The sequence below is a fragment of the Protopterus annectens genome, chromosome 3.part0, assembly GCF_019279795.1.
Source record: "Protopterus annectens isolate FY-2018-M chromosome 3.part0, PAN1.0, whole genome shotgun sequence".
NCBI classification, from domain to species: domain Eukaryota; kingdom Metazoa; phylum Chordata; order Ceratodontiformes; family Protopteridae; genus Protopterus; species Protopterus annectens.
Window position 1 is genome coordinate 1,321,083,391 of NC_056731.1, and position 25,161 is coordinate 1,321,108,551.

At 36.3% G+C, this 25,161-nt stretch overlaps 1 protein-coding gene across 1 annotated transcript in view; it reads right to left on the reverse strand.

The window, feature by feature from the left end:
* The window catches only part of LOC122797061 (echinoderm microtubule-associated protein-like 6), a 3,800,753-nt gene that overhangs the window by 421,531 nt on the left and 3,354,061 nt on the right, over positions 1 to 25,161 (reverse strand). The window contains exon 37 of the mRNA XM_044065838.1: positions 13,599 to 13,771. Within this exon, the coding sequence (XP_043921773.1) occupies positions 13,599 to 13,771 (173 nt within the window). The remainder of the gene's footprint in view (positions 1 to 13,598; positions 13,772 to 25,161) is intronic.

Below are 25,161 nucleotides of genomic sequence, written 5' to 3' on the forward strand. Positions count from 1 at the left end.
GCTCTTAACCTGGCCTGAGACAAATAGGACCTGCTGGAGAGACAGATGTATCTCTCAGAAGTTGCCACTCCTCTGAAATAGGCTACCAATTCACATCAAACATAGCCCCTCTATGACCCTGTTTAAGTGTAGCGTGGGTGGCTGGATGGGAAACTGTAAATCCCTGCTGGGGATTTCACCTATTACCCTCCTAGATATGGCAGTCATTGCTAACTAAGATCTCGAGTTTTGGCAAGATCCTTCATATTGAGTTTCTCTAGTATTATATCGGGTACACACTAGGCTTATAAAGACCTTTGGGTCAACAGGCCAGTAACCATCTATGAACCTATGTTTCTTTAGCATCTAGTCTTCACCTGTACATATGACAACCGTATTTCTAATCTGCCATTAATCATACGGCACAGTTACTATGTATAAGGGGAGATCCACTTCTCCCAACTGCATATACTTACAGCTCCCCAGTAAACTTTACAATTATACTGTTGATATTTTCCACTGGAACAGAAACAGTTAGACAAATACATTTGAGAAATAGTTAAACAAATGCATTCTTTAACAGCTGAGCAAGACTGATGCATAACATCAGTCTTTACTTCACCTAGCTTATATGCTATGTATCATTTTACACAGATTTCTATCCTTGCATTATACTTGTTGCAAAATATCTATAAGTCTTCATTTTGAGCAGGTCTTCTAAACAATTTATTTAAAGTGGAAACTTTTACTACTTCAGTCCTTTTTTTTAAGTCTTTTTATTGAATTTTTAACAACAAACAGATGATAACATTTAGAATTAAAAAAAGAAATATCTGACAAACTAGAAAGAAATATAAAAAGATAAATAATACAACCATTTCAAAAACACAACAAACAAGTATTTACAAGAGTGTTGTACAATAGAGTGTGTGTGCTGTATCTTTCAGAAGCATTTCAAGGACTGAACGTGCATGTAAATAGCAAGCACGTGCTAGCTTCAGTGCCATTTTGACAGTGCAGCCAGAGAGTGAGCATGTATGAGTGTAATAGCCTGTATATAAGTTTATCTAAGTAAAGGTTATTAAGCATCAATCTTGATGTGTCTGTACATAATAAAGCTGCCTGAAAAGAACCCATGAGGTCGTGTCTGCTACATCCTGACTAGATGAGCAATATGGTGTCAGAACCGGGATTCCAGAGACTGCTTTCCAAAGCTACGAGGTGCAGTTAACAGTGAAGGTAAACTAAGAGAAACAAACATGAAAAAGGACCTGGAAAGAACCAAAGGTAATGAAACTTGCACAAACAATTTATTTTATAAAAAAGATAAAACGGAGCATTACAAGGACACAAACTGCATTATTAAACAGTTGAGATGCACAAAAGGTTTGTTGATTAAACAAAATGTTTAAAATTAAGAGAGTTGATAAAACGAGCATCAGAAAAGTACACAAGGGGGTTGGAATTATCTCAGAATTGCAAAATTGTCATATTTAGAGTAAAACAAGCACAAGAAAAGTATAATGGGCATGAAAAGACATTAAACGAGCAAAACGAATATAATAAGGGCAATAAAGGGCACATTAACTGTAATTAAAGCAAGGCGACTGCATGTTTTTTGGCAAAGTGCTGTGTTTTGGCATAACTACTCCTTCATATTGTATTCGGGGCAAAACTAGAGTTATTCTACGTATCTCAAAAGTGTGTAAAAGTGCTTACAGTGTGTGCTTATTACTGTGCATGTATTTCGAAGAGTTTATTTGTGTACAAAATGCAACTACAACATGGAGTACAGTCAAAGTACAGCCATTTTAAAAAATTTCTTGTGCTGGGTGTGTCTGTCTGCAAAGTGCTCCCATTATAGAGTGTTTCTTACACTGTAAAGAATTACCTAGCAAAGTACTGCCATTTTGTAGAAGTTTCAGTGTGCCGTGTACTGTTTATTCGCAATGTGCAGTTACTTCAAAACATTTCTTACTCTGAGCTTCTTCTGCCCAGTTCATTTGCACAGTGCTGTTATTTTGAAATATTTCTTGCACTGATAGGAGGTGATTTCTTGCAGTACAGTAATTTCAAGAGTATTACAGTGCCCAAGAGACTTACTAAGCAGAGTTCAGTTGTTCAGAGGCTTGTTGTGCTATTGGGCACAGTTACGAATACTGGCATCAATTTCTGTCACACACACACGTGTGTGTGTGTGTGTGTGTGTATGTGTGTGTGTGTGTGTGTGTGTGTGTGTGTGTGTGTGTGTGTGTGTGTGTGTGTATATATATATATATATATATATATATATATATATATATATATATATATACACATACACATGTGTGTGTGTGTGTGTGTGTGTGTGTGTGTGTATATATATGTTCATGCATATTTGCAAAACCCTTCACTGGTATGTGTTAATAAGTCAGACGGATTTTGAAAGCCCTCACCACTTGTATTTGATCAGAATATTGCAGGGAATTGGAGAATATTTGAGCAAGAGTATGACATTTTTATACAAGCAGCTTATTCTGACAAAGATGCACGCACCAGGGCATTCATTTTGTTAAACCTAGCTGGGTCAGAGGCCAATAAAAGAGAGTGCTCATTTGTGTATGCACCAGCAGTATATGAGGGAGAAGGTGAAAACCACCATATTGTTGTACAGGCTAAATCTAGGGAAGACCCCAAGTGTTTGAAGCACAAATTCAGAGAAATGTGTGACCCCCAGACAAATATTATGATTAAAGAGGCATTTGTTTTACACAAGAGATCAGAAACCAGGATAAACTTTTGCAGCTTATATTACTGACCTGAGGAACAAAGCTAAAATGTGTCAGTTTGGTGACTTAAAAGATGAGTTGATAAATGGCAGGCTTATGTGTGGTATTAACAGTGCTGCTGTGAGAAAGATTTTGCTTTGTGATAGTGATTTAATGCTAGCCAAATCTACTGAGATTTGTCAAATCCATGAAGTTACAGAAAGGCACACAACTATGCTTGCAAGTGATAAGAATATGGTTTCGGCAGGCTCCAGAGCAAATGCAGACGGTATGCAACATGTGGCAAACAGAGGCAGGCCTAAGCACATGGCAGTCACAGCCCCTGCAAATTCTCCGGGGAAACCAATTAATCTTCCAGCAAGTTCTAAGACTAGTTCAGTTAAAGGAGCATGCTCAGTGCAGTATAAGCATGAATCAGCAAAACCTAAATCTAGCTTTATAGTTAACTGTCACAAATGTGGTGCGATCATGAGTCTAAAAGAGAGAAATGCTTGGCATTTGGTCAGCAATGCCACAAGTGTAAAAAATGGAACCATTTTCAAAAGTTGTGCAAATCAAGTAAACCTCGCACAGTTATAAAGAAGGGTCACTCAAAAAAGCAAGTTGATCATACAGAGAGCTGTTCTACTTTCTATGTCGATGGTGTATCAGTAATTGGTGAAAAGGTTGATGCATTGAATTTGTTGGCAAAGAACGGAGTATTTTGTACTGTCCACAACAATGGTAAATCCACTGAGCTCAAAGTAGACACTGGTTCAAAGTGTAATGTTATGTCAGCAGACACATTTGCTAAAGTGAGAGCTGGTGAACAACTTAATATGTTTAGCAGCCTGAAACTCGTTGCTTATGGAGGTGAAGAAATTCAGACCAAAGGCTTAGTACTGCTTTCATGTTATTTGGCTAGCAACTGTTACAGCTTGTTATTCTATGTAGTCTGAAGACCTGTGCATTCATTATTGGGTCTCAGAGACAGTTTAAGAATGAACTGCTTTCTTTTACCAAAGAAGTTCGTCATATAAGCACATATCCTAGTTCCAATTTTTCTGAAGCAATTTTCTCAGAGTATGCTGATGTTTTCGATGACAAGTTGGACAAATTTCCAGTTGTGTATTCTATGAAGTTAGACCCAGAGGTCAGTCCAGTGGTTAGACCAGCAAGACAATTTCCGATAGCTATGCAGGATAAAGTTAAAACTCAGTTGGATAAAATGGTGCAGCAAGATGTAATTTGCCCAGTTACAGAACGAGCTGAATAGGTGTCGTCCATTGTAGCAGCCCACAAGAAAGGCTCAGACAAAATCAGAATGTGTATTGACCTAAGAGATTTGAACAAAACATTAAAGAAACCGCATCATCCATTTTTTTTTCTGTCTTGGATGCAAAATGTTCATTTTGGAAAGTGATACTTGATCACAAATCATCATTACTGACTACTTTCAGTACCCTGTTTGGCAGATACAGATTCCTAAGGATGCCATTTGGAATAAATTCTACAAGTGAAGTCTTTTGCGTGCAATGGAGCAATTTTTTTCAGTTTATCCTTGTCCCATAACAGTAGATGATTTATTGTTTGGAGGCAATGGTGAAGCAGAGCATGACAGAAACCTTAAGAGACTTCTAGAAAGAGCATGTGAAGTGAACTTAAAGCTAAAGTGCAAATTCAAACTATGAGAAGTTACATATGTAGGTCATTTATTTACCAGAACTGGCTTGAGACCAGATACATACAAGCAAGCAGCTATCCTTGAGATGTCAGCACCTGATAATGTTCAAGCTCTACAGTATTTTCTTGGCATGGTCAACTATTTAGGCAAGTTTATACTAGACTTCAGTGAGTTGACAGCACCTTTGAGCGAGCTGATGAGCAAAAATGTTACTGGGTCTTGGTTGGAACAGCACCAGAGAGCATTTCAAGACCTTAAGCGGAAAATTGCCATCCTACCTACATTAAGATACTATGATGTCAATAAACCAGTAACTCTTTCCTGTGATGCTTCATATGATCATAGGAGGTTACTAGGCTATTGGCCCTGAGGCCCTTATAAACCTAGCTAAGAGTTTAGCCCATGTTTAGACAAGTCAGCAGGGACAAGGGTGGAATCTCAGGGGTATATTTTCTTTTTCCCATCCAGTTATCTAGGTTGCACTTAAAAAGGGGTAAAGAGGTACTCTGCTTGATGTGGAGAGGGAGTCTATTCCATAGATGGGGGAGTCTCTGGGACACAAATCTGTCCCACCAACAAGTCCTGTTGATGTCACAGACCAGGTTGAGGTCGCACGCACGGCCTCTACTGTGCATGTGAGTTACTTGAGTGGAGCTTGACTTGCTGATATGCAGCAGTCCTATCAAGGTGGGGTCCGTGATCGCCTTGTATGCTGCCAGACAGAGGTCACATCTGTGGAGTCTTTATGAAACTGAGTAGAGGGATAGGGCTTTTAGCCTATCTGTGTATGGTTGATGTTTGAGGCCCTGGATTCTCCTGGTGAGGAACCTCTGTAGTCTCTCCAGCTGCTGCATGTGCTTTGTGAGGTACATGCCAAAAGGGATGTTGTACTCAATAATGGGCCTATTAAGGGAAGAATACAGGGATGTTATAACCTCCTTGTCCCTGGATGAGATACCCTTACCTATGAGGTGGGCCATGTAGAAGGCTTTCCGTACAACTGATTGCATGCTTAGGATGTTGTTATTAATGTGATAATTTGTGCGGACGTCACTCCCCCCAAAGGGGATGATGATGCATTTTTGGTATTCAGCTTGAGGCCATGTTTCTGGCACCAATCATTTGTCTGAGTGAGACACTCTTGGAGGATGCCCACATCACTAAGGGAATTGATGACAGCATCCAGCCTGCAGTCATCTGCAAACTTTGTCAGCCATAGCCCACTGTTTTGGCCTGCACCTCGAAAAAGTATATCCCAAATAACAGAGGCCCCAAGACCGAACCCTGAGGTACGCCGCTTGTTACTGGTCTACTGCTTGAGGTAGCTTCTCCTTCAAAATTTGGTCTTGGGACAGTTATTCTTCAAGAAGGCAGACCAGTAGCCTATGCATCTAGAACCCTTACCCAAAACTGAAATGCAATATGCTCAGCTTGAGAAAGAACTTTTGCCAATAGTATTTACACGTTCAAAGTTTCATGATTATATCTACGGTCGAGCTGTTCAGACGAAAACTGATCACCAACCTCTAGTTACTATGCTAAAGAAGCCTACGCATTCAGGTCCAATAAGATTACAAAGAATGATGCTGAAATTGCAAAAGTACTACTTTAAAATGGTCTATACAAAAAGCGAACTTCTTTATCTGGCTGATATCTTATCCAGATCACCCAGAAATACAGCGGAACAGCTTGATGCAGAGAATTTTGGCGACGTAATGGAAGTGCATAATTTTTCTACCACGAAACTTGAGCTGAGAGATCATACAAAGACTGATTCAATTTTGCAAAAGCTCAACCATTACATTAATGTTAGATGGCTGTCAAAGCAATCTAGTGTACCACCTGAAGTGCAAACTTATTTTCCTTACAGAGATGAGATGTTGATGGAAGATGGCATTATTTTCAGATGTCTTAGAATTGCTATTCCTGCTTCCTTACAACATGAATATATCCAGATTTTGCATAGTGGTCACCCAGGTTCCAAATCTACCAAAAGAGGGGCGAGAGAACTAGTATTTTGGCCTTCTCTAGTAAAAGACATTGATAAAGTACTTCTTGTTCAGTATGCAATAGTAGTAAATCGCATTTGCAAAGACAACTACTTCAGCCAAGTCAACTTCCTGGACTACTTCGTCAACAGTAGCCACTGATATATTTGAGTGGAACAATCAGCATTACTTAGTACTGGTAGACTCTTATTCAAACTGGTTTGAGATTGATTTACTACCTAATCTAACGTCCACTGCTGTTATCACTAAGTTGAAACATCATTTCTCAGTCCATGGTAGTCCACACAAAGTTATTTCTGACAATGGTACACAATTTACTAGTCAGTTGTTTTGGAAATTTGCAAGAGAATGGGACTTTATACATGTTACTAGTAGTCCAGAATATCCACAGTCAAATGGTCTAGCTGAACATGCAATTCAGACTGCAAAGCAATTACTTAAAATGTCAAAGTGTGACAATACTGATGTCTTTTCGAATTTACTCAATCTCAGAAACATACCCTGTGATGATATACTTGGCTCACCTGCTCAGAGACTTCTATCCAGGCAAACCAGAACAACATTGCCTATTACTTCCAGTTTGTTGAGGCCTAAAGCTAAGAACAACAGAACCATTAGAGCTCACTTATTCAGGAAGCATTCTTTCCAGATGTCCAGCCACGATAAATCAAGGACATTTCTTCGTCCATTGAAAGAAGGCGAAAGTAAGGATACAAACGGCGAAAGGTTTTGACCGGATTGGTCAAGTAACAGGTATATGCATCTAACCGAGATCCTGCTTTGTAGAATCTGAGGGTGTGGAGTACAGGAGAAATCGCAGACATTTTCTTCTTCCTCCTGTACCAGAATTGATATTACAGCATTGTTCCTGTGATACAGACTCTAGATCTCAGAGCAATCCAAACAATGTTCCTGTTGCAGAACGTGTCTCAACTTCTACTTCCATTCCTGATGATGTTCCTAAGGTTGAGCATTCAGCAGAGACAGTCCCAGTTGCTAAATCTGATTCTTAATTATATGTCACACATTTTGGTTGCATTTCCAGACCTAGAGTGAAAGACACAGCAACCTGGATTCGATTGTGGACTTGATTATATATATGTGTATCTAGTTCTGTATAATTGCATATCAAAGAATTATTTGCATTGATTGCATGTCAACGGATATTGTCAATATTGCATAAGCTATTTCTCAAAGAGGGAGGATGTAGAACAGAGCGTGTGTGTTGTATGTTTAAGAAGCGTTTCAAGGAATGAACGTGCATATAAATAGCAAGCACATGCTAGCTTCTGTACCATTTTGAGAGTGCAGCCAGAGAGTGAGCATATATGAGTGTAATAGCTAGTGTGTATATAAGTTTATCTAAGTTAAGGTTATTAAACCTCAATCCTGATGTGTTTGTACATAATAAAGTTGCTTGAGTCTCATCTATTACATCCTGACTAGACAACAGACAAGTGTCTACTAAATAAAAACATTCTAAAGATTTCAAAGATTAACAACTGTCCTCTCAACTTCATTGTTTTTAACCTCTGTGACTAAGCCTGGTCCCTCCAGCCCTTTACAGTCATACTAACAAACAGCCCACAATATATCTTGTGAATTGTAAAAGTCTTAAATGTCCCTAGAAAGTATACTCAAAACAAATCTGGATGAAGCTTCCAAAACCACAATTTTTGCAATCAATAGTCACTCCTAAGATTGTTCTATATCGCATTTAGTACAAAAGCTATACTTACTATTAAAATACACTTTACTGTCATGTTCATACATCTTCCACAGATGCCAAAACAAAGACAAAAGTTGTGCTTTTTCTTATATGTTTCAGATCTCATCAGTACATGCTTTGGTTGCTTTGCTATTCCCAATCCACCATGCACTAACATTTCTATCTATAACCCCCCTCAACTTTCACATGAACAAGCCCTCAAGGCACTATCCAAGGTCAAGAACAATGCTTTTGTGAGGCCACATAACATACCAGGCTGCTTACTGGCCAGCCTGAAACAGGTCCATAGGTTCATAGGTTGGTACTAGGCTCTCAGCCCTAGGGCCTACACAAGCCTAGCCATAACAATTCCCTGGCTATTTCTTCCCACACTATTTACTTCCCTGGACCCCTGTCTAGCAGGGTGACTGACGTGATCCCCGGGGTGAATTTCCTTTCTCCCATCCAATCGTCAAGGTTCCTTTTGAAGAGGGCCAAAGAGGCACCCTGCTTGACATGTATGGGCAATCTATTCCAGAGTCTGGGGAGTCTCTGGGTCAGGAACCTATCCCTTCAGCATGTTTTGTTTATTGTGATGACAAAGTTTAGATCCTTGGAGCGTGTGGCTCTGAGGGATTGGAATTTCTTTAAGTGTAGCATGTCCAACAGCTCTGGGTTTGACATGGCCTTGTGTGTTAAGCAGAGATCGCCTCTGAGTAGATGATATGCGAGAGAGTATAGCTGGAGTTTTTTAAGGCGGTCAGCATAGGGCATCTGCTTTAAGCCTGTGATTCTTTTAATGAGGTATTTCTGTGGCCTTTCCAGTTGTTGCAGATGTCTTGAGAGGTACATACCAAATGGGGCGTTGTATTCTATAATGGGTCTAATGAGGGATGAGGACACTGGGGCAATGACCTCCTTTTTTCTGGATGAAAAGCCATTAGTGATGAGGTGTGCCACATAGAAGGATTTCCTGACTGTTGTGGCGATGTGGTTATTGAAGTTGAGACCACTGTCCACCTGTGTCCCCAAGTCTCTTATCACACTTTCGGTGTTTAGTGTACTGCCACCTATATGGTAATTCACGGATACATGCTTTTTCCCAAAGGGGATAACTATACATTTCTTGGCATTGAGCTTGAGCCCATGGCTCTGGCACCAAGCATCTGTTTCTGTAAGGCCCTTTTGTACAGTATCCACATCATTTGGGGATTCAGTAATGGCTCCCAGTTTGCAGTCATCTGCGAACTTTGTTAACCAGAGTCCCTTAGTGTTGGCCTGTACTTCAGAGAAGTAGATGCCAAACAAGAGCGGTCCCAGGACTGAACCCTGAGGTGCTCCACTTGTCACTTGTCTGGAGCTGGATTTGGAGTTGGCTACTTTTACAGTGTGGGTTCTATCAGTAAGCCAGTTAGCAACCCATTGGGTGACGTAGGGATTAATGCCCAGCTTAGTAAGTTTATCTATGAGTCCAGAGTGAGGGATGGTGTCAAAGGCCTTGGCAAGGTCTAGATAGGCTGTGTGGACCACCTTACCCTTGTCCATGGCTCTGGAGACTGATTCGAAGAAGTCAATCAGGTTCAGGAGACAAGATCGGCCCTTTACGAATCCAAACTGGGTGGGGTCCAGTGTTCGAAGGTTGCCATTGTCTTTGGTTATAAGTTCCATGATAATACGCTCCATGGCCTTGCAGATAAGGCTTGTCAGACTGATGGGACGGTAGTTTCCGGGATCCAAGGTGGATGCCCCCTTGTGGAGTGGGATAACTGTAGCTCTGCGCCACTCAGTGGGCACGAAACCTGAGGTGAGGCTATGATTAAACATGACACTTAGGTGAGGTGCCAGTTCATATTGTAGTTCATGTAGTACACAGCCCGGGATGTTATCTGGTCCCATGGATGCTGTATTCTTAGCTTTGGAGAGTGCGTTTTTTTACCTGTGTGGCCGTTATTACCGGAATTTGGCAATCTTCCGGTATTGAGATGGGCCATTTAGGGGGTGAGAGGGGGTGAAGTTGGCACTGAATCGATCTGCCAGGATATTGGCAATATCCTTGGGATCAGTACATTTAATGCCATTCTGTTTTAGCTCAGAGCAGATCTGAGCATTGCCATTTAGATTCTTGACATAGTTATAGAATGGCTTGTGGTTGTCTTTGGAATCTTTGGCAATTTTATTTTTGTAACTAGCTTTGGAGGACTTGTCAGAGTCTCTCTGTGGATGCTATTCAATGACAGTCTCCATACAAGGTGTTTGCCAGATGAATGGAGGTCACTACCTGTTATACCCTTGCACAAAGGTGGGGATTCAATGATCCTAAGAATGCATACACCCATAAGTCTGACAACCCTCATCTGTAAAACTATAATAAGGTTAATTACGGAATTAATAAATAAGGCATACCTCTCAACTGTCCAGATTTTTGCCTTACATATTTGGTCTGTTCCTCATAAAATGTGTGGTTTTCTGGCAAATCATTGAGGATTAAAGTCAGTAAATAATGACATACATTTAATTTTCAGACTTTGCATCCTTCAGAAAATGCACGCTAACACAGATCCTGTTAATCTAGCAATGTTCTAAGTTCATAAGTGCAATTTTTAAAATCTGTCCCTAACTTTGGACCTTTATTCCCCCATTATTTTCGCCATGCTCCAGATTCTCAGACTCTGATGTTGAGAGGTATGAAATAAGGACGTAGTTAAACTACAAACACATGGCCCAAGCCAGTTCAGATTTGTCAAGGCAGATCCTGCCTACCTAACCTGGTTGACTTCTTTGAGAAGGTTACTAAAGCAATGGATGAAGGCAAATAAGTACAAACTGCATATCTATACCTCATACAGGCATTCATCACCTTCCCACACTCAGCTGTTGTAGGTAATCTATCCCAGCTAAATGTTAACTCATTAGATAGCAAACCGTCTCACAAATGGAACCCAGGCTGTTCTACTTCCTCTAAAAGACCTGTCACTAGGGGTGTAACCCAAGGTAGAGCTCTTGGGCCAGACCTCTTTGGCATTTACTCCTCAGAGGTCAAAGATGCTGTTAAGGGTTTACAGCTGACTAAATTTGAAGATGACTGTAAACTTGTTGCCATCATAAACTCCACAGAGGACACAAAGATCCTCCAAGAGGGCCTTTCCCAAACCAATAGCTGGTATCTAACCATGGACAAAAACTGAATACCAAAAAATGTATAATAATATCCTTCCGTGAGTGAGAAGTCCCTTGTAGGTATCACTCTGACAACACACACCTGAAAACTGATCCATTAATTAGAGACCTGCGAACCTACGCAGACAAGAAACTGTTCTTCAATGACAGTGCATTCTCTATTGTAAGAAAGTGCCTTTTCACTGACCAGCTTATAACTATGGGAGTGGTGTCTAGGTCTAGGGATGTGTATTCCACACTCATCAGACCAGTCAGAGCGTATAACACCCCCTTTGATATGCACCTGTTCAAACATTTGACACATCTAAAATACCCACAATGCTTTCATACTAAGAAAATCATGGACCTAAATCATAAAAACTATGCAGACCATCTCAAAGCCTTGTCCTTCTTCTCTGTGTCTTATAGGCTACTGAGGAGTCCTCCCTAACAGATCCACAACACACTCTATCATGTTAGACCTACTACATATTCGTAGTTCCAATGAAGGCATAAACAGCTACTCAGGAGATCTAAATCTCTTTTGTAACATAAATAGGACATGATGGACAGACAGATTTGCAATACAGAGGATGCTATTTCTTTGCAATTGTCTTCTTTGCCAAATAAAGAAAAATACTTTTCTTACACTGCTCAATGTAATCTGGGTGAATAGATGGGTAACAACAAAGTCCTCCCTGGTTTAGCACCCTTGTAAATGTTCTACTAGTCTCTGGGTTATTCACACTTAAAATATAAGGGCTAAAAACTTCATGGGAATGTATGGCTGGGCTTCTAAATATCTTCATGGATCAACAACCTACTAAGTACCGATGAACTTATGAACATAAAAGCTCTCTCAATTTTACTTGCACAGTATGTAAAGCAGTCCCGCTTGCTTTTTTTAATTGTAAAAAGCCCTCACAGTTCTACCTTCTTCCCTTTTAGGCACCCAAGTGATGAAAATACTCACAAGCTTAAACAATAATTTGCATTTACCATAACTCTTCCAACTCAGTAACAGTGAATGCATACTTAAGCCCAGATCTTCTTTTCACAATGACTCAACAGCATTCATGTGTGTATTCTTAGCTTTTGTCATCTCAGCCTCCTGCTTTTTATCTCCTACTATATGAGTTACAAGCTAAGTTTTTACTTTCTAAATTTCATTTTAATGGCTTCCATCAGTTTAACTCATGGCATGTCAATATTAATTCTCACTTGCAAACATGAACGTACGTCACTCCCATCAGTTGATCATCTTTTGTCCTATTGTCTGCCTTCACCTCTGACAGTTATTGCATTTCTAGCTTCCCTCCTAACTTCTTCTACTTTTGCTTGTTCTGTGCATGACATTTGGTATCCCATTGCTGCTTATTGATGAATAAACCCATAATTTCAAATTTCCAACATTCCCAACATAACAGTTAATTTCTCATGAAGCAACAGAGGAACACATTCACTCATAAACGCATCATGAAAAAGGTCCTCCTTTGGACTCTCCTAAACTCTGTTCTCCTCTCATACCTTTCCTTATGGTAGCTGTAGAAGACTGATGATGTCCTTTTGAATTAGACCTTCAATCTCCATCTGCAACTCTCTCCATCATTAATATTATCCAAACATTTCTCCTCTTGATCTGCTCTTCTAGTCTTCTACTTGGGTTCTCAGATTTTGAACTGTTGTCCTTCACCAGCTTTGTTCCTTCCAGGTACTGCAAAGGCACCTCTCCTGCTGCTTTGATCATTATTTGTGTTCTACTAGAAGTTTCTGGCAGCTGTTCCAATACTGTTTGATCAGCCAGTGATTTTTTTAGGAGTGCTTTATCCTTTTCCATGCTGGCAAGGGCACTAAGGATTTATTTTCAAAGCCACACACTTTATAGCCACCTCATTTTTGTCACTATCACCCATCCTGCTAATAATGTATTTTCCTTCTTTGACTAACTATTGCTTCCCTTCACTCTTTTTTGAGTAAGAGCATTTGAGCTCTGTAGACATGTTATAATAACTTATCCAATCCTTTTCCAATCTTTAGTATTTTTTTTTTTTTTTATTTTGAAATGCCATTTTCTGCAGTGCAGTGCAGTGAAATGTCACTCAAGTTTTGCCTTTGACCTTTGTCAAATCAGCTCTCTTACCTGGTTAACAAATGTTTCAACAAATAAACATATGAAACATGAATAGATTGCTTTGTAATCCTTATAAAAGGAACATTAAATATTAAATACAATGCTAAACACATATTATTATTATTAAACATTAAATGACTTTGCTTGATAGTCTGTATGTTAAAAGAACAGATATTCAGCTTGCCTGACATCCTGAATAGCTGAACTGCGATCTCGTTTCTTGCCCCAGACTTTTAAGGAATTTACAAGCAGGATGATGAATTCTCCATTCTTCATGCCAATTGTTACCATCTCCCCATCCGGGCTATATGCAGCACATTTTGCAGCATTTCCTAAGCTGACTTTGTTGAGCAGTTTCTAAAAAAAATAAGATTATTAAGAATAGTCAATAAAATAACTACTATTATATTATTTACAATTTAGTTTGAAATTCAGTCATTTTATATTAGAATAAAGATAAGCATTTTCAAAATAACAAATAGTAAACAGATTACCACTACTGATAAATTAACGAACAAAGCTATCTGAACTCTATATTATTCAGATGGCCAAGTTGCAGAAAGCCATTAGCACCTGAGTCAATTGGTCATCCTGGAAGCCAGCTGAAGGTCTAAAAGCAATGTTTCATAACATTATCTACTGATTAATTTGCTAACTCACAGTTTATATGGAAGAGTTATTAATTTGATAGCAATATATTCCTACATGTAAGTGTATACCTCATAGAAGTATAGATGATTCATTCTATACACACAGACACACACACACACACACACACACACACACACACACACACACACACACACACACACACATACACCATGTGTCTTGGAGGATTTATACACAATAAATATACAGTTACATTGACCACTTCCACTGAGAGCAGACTAAGAGCAGGTCTTCTGGAATCTGGCTCCTGGGGTAAGCCCATTTATACGTAGGTCTTACACTGTAGTAAGTAAAGCACTTATACTGACAGCAAGACTTTCGTAATTGGGAGAGATTTGCACTGCATGCAACTCTTTTGGAATTTGGCTCAAAGGCTTATGATTTAAATAAAAGCATAGCACATACTTTACTTTTTATAGGAGCTCAATCCATCTTTCTCCAATATTTTATATTTTTGATGCTTTATTTTGAAACTCAATTTTGTACTAATTCTCATGTTCGGGACGAAGACTTCAATAGTCAAGTTAATACTCTACAGAAAGAATTAGAAGAGAGGGGTTATGAGACCCAAGACATTTTAAAGAACATTAATGAAATTGAAAGTCTGAGAATTAATAAAGTTAAACCATATTTTTCTAAAGGGGTTAAAAAATGTAACAGTTTAGGAATTGAGAGCTTCCTTGTATTATTCTACAAATGTTTCTTCCTATATGGAAGTTATAAGGAAGTACTGGAACCTTTTAACCACTGATAAGGACATACGTGAATTAATAGAATCTAGACCTAGATTTTTGTTCAGAAATATGAAATCTCTTAGGAAGCAACTTTGTTATCCAGTTCATAAACAGATGGATTATATAAGGTAAAATCTACTATGCCCTGTAGCAAATGCTCACTATGTCAATTTATTGACAGTACAGCTCAGTTTGAACACCCCGACCAACAGAAAATGTTTTATTTTAATGTGTATGCTACTTGCAATACTGAGCACATTCTTTATTTGGCCCATTGTTTAAAATGTTAGAAGTTTTATGTAGGTAAAACTGACAGGACGTTGAAAGACAGAATTAAGGAACACATTTATTATATTAATAAAAATAATAAAATTAGTACCCTGGCAAAGTATGTTCAAGCTGCGAGTGCTGAGCATATGTTTAAATTCATGGCAATAGGCAGGATACATGAGACTATAAGGGGTGGTGATATTAGGAATGTGATAGAATAACTAGAAACTAAATGGATGATTAGGATGAGGGGTGATTATGGTCATGGGTTAAATGAGTATGTACCTATTAAACCTAAGTTAAGATCTAGACCCTTGACTAAATAGATGTCTTTGAAGTTTGTTTTAATAATTTTAGTATACACACTTTTGCATTTTAATACATTTATAGTATGTTTCTATAGATGTTGCATGTGTATATACATTGGTTGTATTAATATATTAGGAATACGTGTCTGTCTGTTTAAATTTTATCTCATTAAGGTCATGTGATCAATTAGTGGTTAGTGGTTTTGTATTTAATAGGATAGTCTGTAAGGATTAGTATTAGCATCTGATGAAGCAGCACTGGCTGCAAAAGTGCTTATGAGTCTTTGTCTTTGAATAAATTGTTTTTTATACTGCAGAACGTGGCCGTCTTCTAGTCCTTCTGTATTGTTGGAATATTCTGCTTGTTTTTAATTTCTGTTGGACTCTCTCACTTGGGTAGGTTGGTCGTAGTTTTTATCTGTTTAATGTAAAAAAACAAGTTGAAGTGCTGAGTGAATCCCTTAAACAACAATCATCTCAAATCTCAAGTAAAGAAGAGACAATGTCTGATTTTGATGGAAGATTACCTGAAAATGAGAATAACACTGAATTTCATCTGAAACAAAACAACTTATTCCAAGAAAAAATAGAAGACTTAGAGAACAGATCTAGAAGGAAGTATATCAGGATTTACGGGATTCCTGAAAAAGAAGAGGGGGACAGTATGATTCAATTCCTTAATACCTGGCTCCCTAAAACTTTGAACCCACCTGAAGCATTTTCATTTGACATCGAAAGCACACATAGATTACTTTCTAACTCATCTTAAAAAAAAAAAAAAAAAAAAAAAAAAAAAACTCCTTCACCAAGGTCAGTGATCATAAGATTTTTCTCAAGTCAAGATAAGGATTTAGTCTTAAAAGCTGCATGCACTAATTATCCAATTAAAATTAAAGAAAATACTATAAGATTTGACAATGACTATTCAATATTAATAATATCAAAGAGAAAAGCATGTGTGCCACTTGTTAAAAGCTTAAAGAAAAACAATGTTAAAGCACAAATCTTGTTTCCAGCAAAAATAAGGATTCACCTTCCAGAAGGAAAGAAGATTTTTAACACTTTGGAAGATGCAATGGACTGTATACAGAAAAATAAAATCCTAGAAAAAAAACGGAAGAAATGGACTGCATGCTATCAACTTCTTTGAAGAGAAATGCAACAAGAGATGGTTAGTTAATAAAAGACAAAAACAGTGAAAGACTGAAGGACAAATGAAAATCAATGTATTTCATGGTTATGAATTCTTATTAATTTAAATAAGTGTTTGAATACTTATGAACAGGTGGTATACATTACTTTTTACAAGGTAAATCATTTATTTATTTATTTTCCTACTTCAAATGGTTACTAGTTTGCTTTTTAAAATGTTAGAGTCTGATTCTTTTAGCTATATATGAAATTAAAGCCACTTATTTTCATTTAGAGTTTAAAACGTTAAACTATTCATTTTATTAAAAGTTAATCATTATTATGATGAAACTTACATGGCATACTTTCTGATATCTTGGCATAGTTGAGTAATGTACAATTAACTATAATACAAGATGAAACAAATGACACTAAAGAGGCATGTTAAGTAACATTGTGGGTTCTTAAAATGGTCCAGTAGTGTACCAGTGATAGTATCCTTGACATGCAATAGCACCCAGGAAAGACATGCTATATTATAAACAAAGTATACAAAATATATCTTTGTATATATCTAAACGTTGCTATTGGAATGATATCAAATAATTACAGTAACAGTCACACTTTTACAAGTTAAGCCTGGATCACACTTAACTGGCATTCTTTTAATACAAGTTTATATGCTATGTCTCCTTTAAAAAATTACAGTCTGCTTTATATTAAACATCTCATACAAATAGTGCTTGCTGAATCATTAAATATTATTTCTTTGACTGCAATAGCTTTTAGTGGTTGGGATACTTTGATATGGGTTTTGTTGGTTTTGGTGGTATGGAAGGGTTTGAGGGCTTGATGTGTGGTGTGGAGGTGGCTTGGATTCACTTGTGATGGTTTTTGTTTGAATTGTAACTGATGGACTGTTCATTTTCAAGCAGTTATCATGAAAACCAACTTGAAACAACTTAACAGCCATGAGCACTTTTGTGATACTGTGGGAGTTCTGAAAATTCTAAGAACTGTCCAGGTTACTTCTTCTTGTCTAAATGTAAATAATAATAATACTTTGAATCATATGCTAAGATGTCAATGAATATAAGTTAGATAATAAGCAAAAGACACTGCATTGCATTTTAAACCACTGTCAGTTATTAAATAGTTCTGAATGCTTGTAGCATACCAAAGGGATAGTTTATAAACTAGAATGATACTTGTGATAAAAAATTAGGATTGTGTTTCTCTCTTGTCTCTTTTTAATAATACCAATTTATTATGGAAAGTTTGAATCTTAAAAGGGAAGATTTTTCAGATGTTTGTTCAGATACTATTAGACATAACATTTAAGGAAAAAATAGGACTGATTCTAACAGCAGTACTAGATTAAAAATGATCAAATATATAAGGGTAAATGTTCTATTATATGATACGCTACACTACAATTACAGCTAAAATATAAAACCTAGGAATATAGTAATTAATAGTACAAGACATTGTATACAAACAGAAACAGAAAGAGATCAGAATAAGTAAATATGTATATATTAAAGAATATAAATATGTCTACAATGGTTGGAGGTTGGCATAGTGGTTAAGGTGTTCACCTTATACGCACTAGGTGCAGGGTTTGATTCTCACATGGCGTAACTGGCTGGACTTGGAATAGCCCACAAGGACAGTTAGCCTGGTACTAATTTATGAACTTATGATCCTGTGAACAACTTTACACATAGTAAACAGAAAAATACAAAATCATCTGACCTATAAATTAATAAATATGAAAATAACAACTGACTTCCTCCCTATAATAAAGCATGGAGATAATGTGAGGTACAGGGAAAGATGATTTTAGAGATATTCAGTTCGGCCAACTTATAATAAAGATTCTGAACACCTGTTTAACTTTTCTTATTCATAATAACTCACTAAGATGACGCATACTAAAAATATAAGACACGTTAATATGAATCAGAAGCATGAGCTAAGAATTGTTAATCTAATGGGGAGTTTGAGAGGTAGTTTGTTCATCTTTTTCAACAAACTAGGAATATGTTATTCCATGGTAGAATGTTTTAGGGTTATAGCATTAGGTAATTTTTTTATCTGTTTCAAATGTTTTGTCCATAGCTGAAAATTTCATATTGTTATATATAAAGTATATAATATGTTCTGCACATAACTGTAATTTCATTATACCTGTATTTTTTCTCTCTTATATAAATGTCTGATTTTAAATGCATATCTATTAGTATTAATAGACTGAATAATCCAGTAAATAGGAGGAGTCTGTTCAAATACTTGCAATTACACAAAGCTCAAATAGTATTTCTACAGGAAACACATTTACTTAATAAAGATGTACATAAACTTTCATTAAAGAGTTCTTTGGTTTTAACAGGTTCTGGATTTCGAGCTGAAAGAAGAGGCACCCTTGTTTTATGGAAGAACTCACCAGTAATGCCTAAAGTAAAAAAGACCTATGTTGATAAAAAATGGTATGCTAAGCATTGTTATAATTGAGTGGAACAGACAACTATAAACATTGGTGAACTCTTACTGGATTCCAGGGGTTGGAGCTAAAGGTGCAAAAAATGACTTAGACATTATAGCCTATTACATGAAAGGTGAAGTCATAATGGCTGGTGATTTTAATTTTATTTTATCAGATTCCACTGCAGGTAGAAAGCTGAAAATCACATCTTCAGCCAAATAAGTAACACATTTTGTTTAATGAATTTAAAGGATATATATGAGCTAAGGAAACAAATTCACGTTAATTTACCCATTATTCATATAGATATGGAACACAAACTAATATTGATAAAAATTTTGTCTCAAACAATCTATCATCACATATCAAAGAAGTTTCAATAGTTTCATGTCCATTATTGGACCACAATGCTATAAGCTTTAATATTATTTTAAAAACGGACAATTTAATGAACCACATGAGATTATCGGCATACATTATTAAAATAAAAGGATTAAAGGATTGGTATGTTGAAGACATCAAGAGTTTCCTAGAAATAAAATGAATGGTGATGTATCTGGCATTGTCCTGTGGGATTCATTAAGGCTTACTTAAATGGAAGAGCTACAATCTGGTATATATAGTAAAACAAGAGAATGAGACAAAGAAATGAATACACTGCAGGCCAAAATAGGCACACTAAAGTTAAATCTAAAACCAAATGACATTATCAGTCAGTCTGAACTTAAAAATTTAAATACAAAATATGTTGAAATTCTAAATCATAAAGTTTCATTAAACTTGGAAAAACTTAAATTTTAGGCATATTCAGTAAACCCTTTAAGCTTGCATAAACTTGTCTTAGATCAAAGAAAATACATAAACTAAATAATATTAAAGTAATTATGACACATAGAAATAATAAAACAGAAAAAAGAACAGATATTAAAGGTATTCTTGAGGCCTTTAAATGTTTTATAAAAATATAAATAATAAAAATTACCTAGATGATGATTTAGTTGAAACTTTTCTAAGGAAAATATAAATAATAAAATAACAAGTGAACAAATAGAAAAGTGATAGACCATTCATTTTAACAAAAATAAAAGATCACATAAAAACGTTAAAAAATAAGGCACTGGGCTTAGATGGTCTTATACCAGAACTATACAAAATAGATGATGAAGTTAAAATATTAAGGTTTATACAGAAATAAAAACTACGGCTAAAGTTCCACGAAGAGTTTCATTTGATTGGTACAGAAAAGGTTGGGATAATGGTCGAACAGGATTCCTTGATATTCAGTTGTATGGTATCAACAACTGTAAAAGTTATAGCATTGTAGATAAATTCATCTTATGATTCAAAATGGGAAAAAATACTTAAAGAAATAGCATTAGTAAGCAATAAATATGTCACAACCAGTCATAAACAAGTAGTCTCTAATAGTTCTATCTGGTTATTAAAATACTTCTGCATAAATGGAATTACACTCTCTTCTCAAATTAACTATTTAAATAACATTATTTCCTCTTTCCAATAGTTCACATATTCTAACCACTGTATTAAAGACTTACTATTTCTATGTTTCTAACTGCATATACAAATGATTGCTTAGAAACTCATAACTTCAACAAAATGCTAGTATTGAAACAACAAAGCAACTTAATTTATTGGGGTCAATTCTTAAATGGTACTGATATATATACACTGTTGAAAATGTAAGGTCCAAATACAAGCAAGATTCTGAGAATTGGTTAATTTTACAAATATTTAGAAACTTTGTGAACACATAGATAAATATTTAACATAGATACAAAATTGTTCCCCATATTATTGGAATTCTTAACAAACATCAATAATGTAATGAAAAATGGTTCATATTTGTCACAAACATATAAAATTCTTAAGTTAGATTTCACATATTTAGAAAATTCCTATTGGAACTATTCCTCAAAAAATAATAATGATGACTTATCTGAGGAATACAAGAAAATAACATTAAAATCTACAGATAAAAAACACATCTTCATTATACTTGAAATTTTTCACTTGGAAATTCTTACACAGAGCTTTTGTCACTCCTAACAAAATTACAATTATATATAAATCAAACAGAATTAAATGCCAGAGGTATGATTCTGAAATAATAGCTGATTGGACACATATGATATATGAATGCGAAGTCATTTCCCCTTTTTGGAAAACAATTAACTTCTTTCAAGCTGCATGGTAACTTTTTAGTTTTATTTTATGCTCTGATTCCTGAGATAATTCCAAAAATCCAAGTGCATTTTCTTTGGTCTATTCTTGCTGTAGCCAGAAAAGTAATTACTAAAAATTGGAAAAATAAAGTTATCCATTCTAGTGTTGAATTTATAAGTTGGGATAAATTTGTTTGCAGTGGTGAGTTGCATACTATAAAGATGAGAACTTCTAATGTTACACGTTCATATAAATCTTGGCTTAAAGACTTGCTTAAAAATATTATTTGTTGTTGATATGTATAACTTTGATGTATTGATCAACTGTGGACCTATGCAAATAGTTATTATTTTGTTTCATAATAGATTTATCTATTGTTTTAAAACCAAATAAAAAATGAAAAAAGAGCTACCTTCTTTACACTGCTCCACAACTCTTTAAAGTGGAGAAAATCTTTCCCTATTATTATGCTATATGCTAAACTGTAACCACAACATGATGAATTACCTATCTAAATACTATTTGTACATACTATTTCTACAGCTTTATTAGTAAGGGTGTTCTTTTGATCTCCCTTTAGAAATGTGACCATACTGCCTATGTCCAGTATTCCTTCCATTTCTCTGACATTGATTAAAACATTGCACTTGTATCATTTTGCAGTAAGACACAAAAAGAGCTTAGTTTCAATCATCCTAGCAGATAATTTATCACATTCCATAGGCACAACATCACTACTGGCATGCATGTAAGAAATACTCATTTCCACAGGTGTAATTGTGTTACAGTCATTTGTACAAAAATCTACATCTTTGACCCCTTTTCCTCATTTAAAACAAAGTTTGATTACAGCTGTTACTTCTTCTATGTTATCAACATTTGACATGGATTTTACTGCAGATATAAACTGTTCATTTCTATGCAAAATTTCATGGTAAAATGACTTTTCTACTAGAACATTTTCAGTGTCTTTACAGTCAGTTTTACTTTCTTAAAGTAGTAGATAAATAGCTTTTAAATGTGTCAGCAATTAACATTGCTATCTTTTTTAACTTGTTGATCCTTAGGATCTAACCATAAATAAATGTATAAGCTTCAAGGCAGATACTTGTGACCTTGCTATTTTTTATGAAAGAATATCCAGCTATGAAAATGTTAAGTTTGTGCCATTATTGTAGCACCATCACTGGCAATTAAAGCCTTTCTGACATTATAACACCTGAGGTAATCAGTCTCCTTTATGTCCTATAAGGCTGTCAGTGTTTCTCCACTTAAGTGGCTGATAAGATCCTGGCCCAGTGAGCTTGGTCACATCCATCCTGGTGAGCATACCATTCAAAGTCCTCATCTGGGTAAGTTGTTTTCTCAGTTGCATACTCCTTGGGGAAGCAATTAATTTATTTACAGTGATCACCTCTGCAGCTGCAGAATGTATGGCCTCTAGTAACTGCTGTACTATAGTCATCTTGGCACACAGGTGCACACACAGGTGGTCTCAAAAAACACAGCATACCATAAGATTATCTTTCTCTCTGTTTTTGAGGAAACTACTCATATATTGGCAGCAATGGTATAATCTCAAGATTGTGCTACTGATAACTTGTGCCAAATGTCTGCTGCAAGATACCAGTGTGGAAGTTTAAAGCATCTGAGACCACCAGTCTTACAAAAACTGCAGTTCAATATATACAAACAAAATCTGATTATGTGCTTTTCAGTTCTTAAAGAAACAAGCACAATTTATCAGAAATACTACACATTGAAAGAAGTATGACTCTTTTTACAATGAACACTGTACAACAATGCTACACAAATTATTTACAATGTGATGTTTACAGCACTGCTATAGACATTATTTACACAAATTCATATACATTTTGGGTCACCTCTAGTATTGAAAATGTTGGATTTCAACAAACAGTACTAATATTGATGTTGTATAGGCACCACCCATAAAGCTTATTTTTAAAAGCTCTATAAATATACAAAAAAAACACACATGCTCAAAAACAATAATGTAAGTTCATCTTTAATAATTTATACACTGATAACCTTAGATACAAATACACAGTATTCAAATAAATCAGACCTGATTGCAGAGGTGTGTACCCCCAACACATCTTGATGTGGGAGTCTGTACCCTCTTACCCACTGTTAGAGTTGCATTTCCTCTGAAAACAAAAAAAAAGTTTTACAGCAAAGCAAATCACTACCTTTAACTCCATGGCAGTATAACTTGCAAATTAGTGTATTTAGTTAGGGAAGAAAGTAGAGTGTGCAAGAACTTACCATAACAGTAGATGTTGGAATCGAACACTGTTACAGTATTGCTCACTAATAGGAAGTATCCTGCTAAGGACACTCTACTTCTGGCCAGTATAGCAAAGCCTGGGCACCTTCCTCCCACACTGTATGTCTGCCTTACAACCTATGCATGACAGTACATGCTAATATATAAGGGATGTATGGACTTAATGGTCCTCGGAGCTTTCTTGCCCCAGAAGAGAAGACTGAGGCTAAGTACATAGCAGGAACAGGACTCATGTCAGGGGAAAGGGTAGGTCCATCATGGCCAAGGAACTTGAAAAGAAAAAGGGGGAAGATGGGAGGGTACATATTACTGTAATAGTGATCTATTCAGACATCTACTCATGTTTAGTTTAGTTCTTGCACAACAACTCCATGTCTTTCATTTGAAAACTATTGCAGAACACTTACTACTGGGATGATTCCCAAAGCTTTTATACTCATTGGGAGGAGGACTTAGATACTGAACTGGAGTCTAGAATGCCCTGACAGAATGGATCTGGCTTAATCAGTTGTGGCCCTAAAAATACTTATCTTGTAATGTTTTATTAAAGGTGTCAATGGAAGAAAAAGTGGCTGCTTTTAAAATAATTCTTGAGTCTAGATGCTTGAAAAATGCATCAGAAGAGGCAACAACCCTAGCAGAATGACCTTTGACCTGGTCTTGGACAAATTTCCCATGAAAAGTATAACAAACAGACACAGCAAGAAGAATCCATTTGGAGATTGTTTTGATACAAGAAAACCAATATTTTTACATTCATAGGATACAAACAGTTGATTTGATTTTCTAAAGAACTGCGTTTTGCCCAAACAGAATCTTAGCTGCCTGTGAACATCTAACAAATGAATGATTTTTTCTCCCCTATTTTGAGGGTTAGAAAAATGCAGGTAAATAGATGTAATGATTTAAAGACATTTTATTTATGACCTTTGGCATTAAAGAAAGATTAGTCCTAAGGCAGACCCTGTGTCTTTATGAAAAATCGGGAAAGAAGGAGAGAAGCAATAATATCTTGCAACTCTGAGACTCTTTTAACAGAAGTCAAAGTCACTAACAGAACTAGGTTCCTTGTACAGAATTTTAAATTAGCAGAGGAAGTCTCAATGTGAGGGAGGGAGTTAACTGTTCTAATACATAAGTCAGGTCCCAAGGGGGAGCAGGAATAGATTTTCTTTTCAACTTGATGAAAAAAAACACCTTTTGGGAATTGTTTGACCTTGTAACATGAAGAAAGAGGCAGATCCACTGGGAAAGAGGCAGAAATTGCTGAGAAATTACCTTTAATTGAAGAGTATGCCAGTCCAGAGCTGACTAGCTCACAAAAGTATGTAAGGATAATATGCATACCAGTTGATAAGGGTTTTGTCCTTTCTTTTGGCACCAAATTGAAAATCTATTTGATTTGCAAATGTAAGATTTTTTTGTAGCATGTTTTCTAGCCTCCTGTAGTACGTGTAGCACATCTTCTGAAAAAGGTGCCTAAATGGTATCAAAGGCCTATCATCCAAAGTGTCAAACTGAGAGTTTGCAAGTTTGGATAAATACGAGAGCCCTTTTACTGTCTGAGTAATTCTGACCCCTGGGATAACTTGTGTTGATTTCCCTTGGCTAGATGAAAAAGAAGGGAGAACCAATGCTGTCTGAAAAAAGGAGAT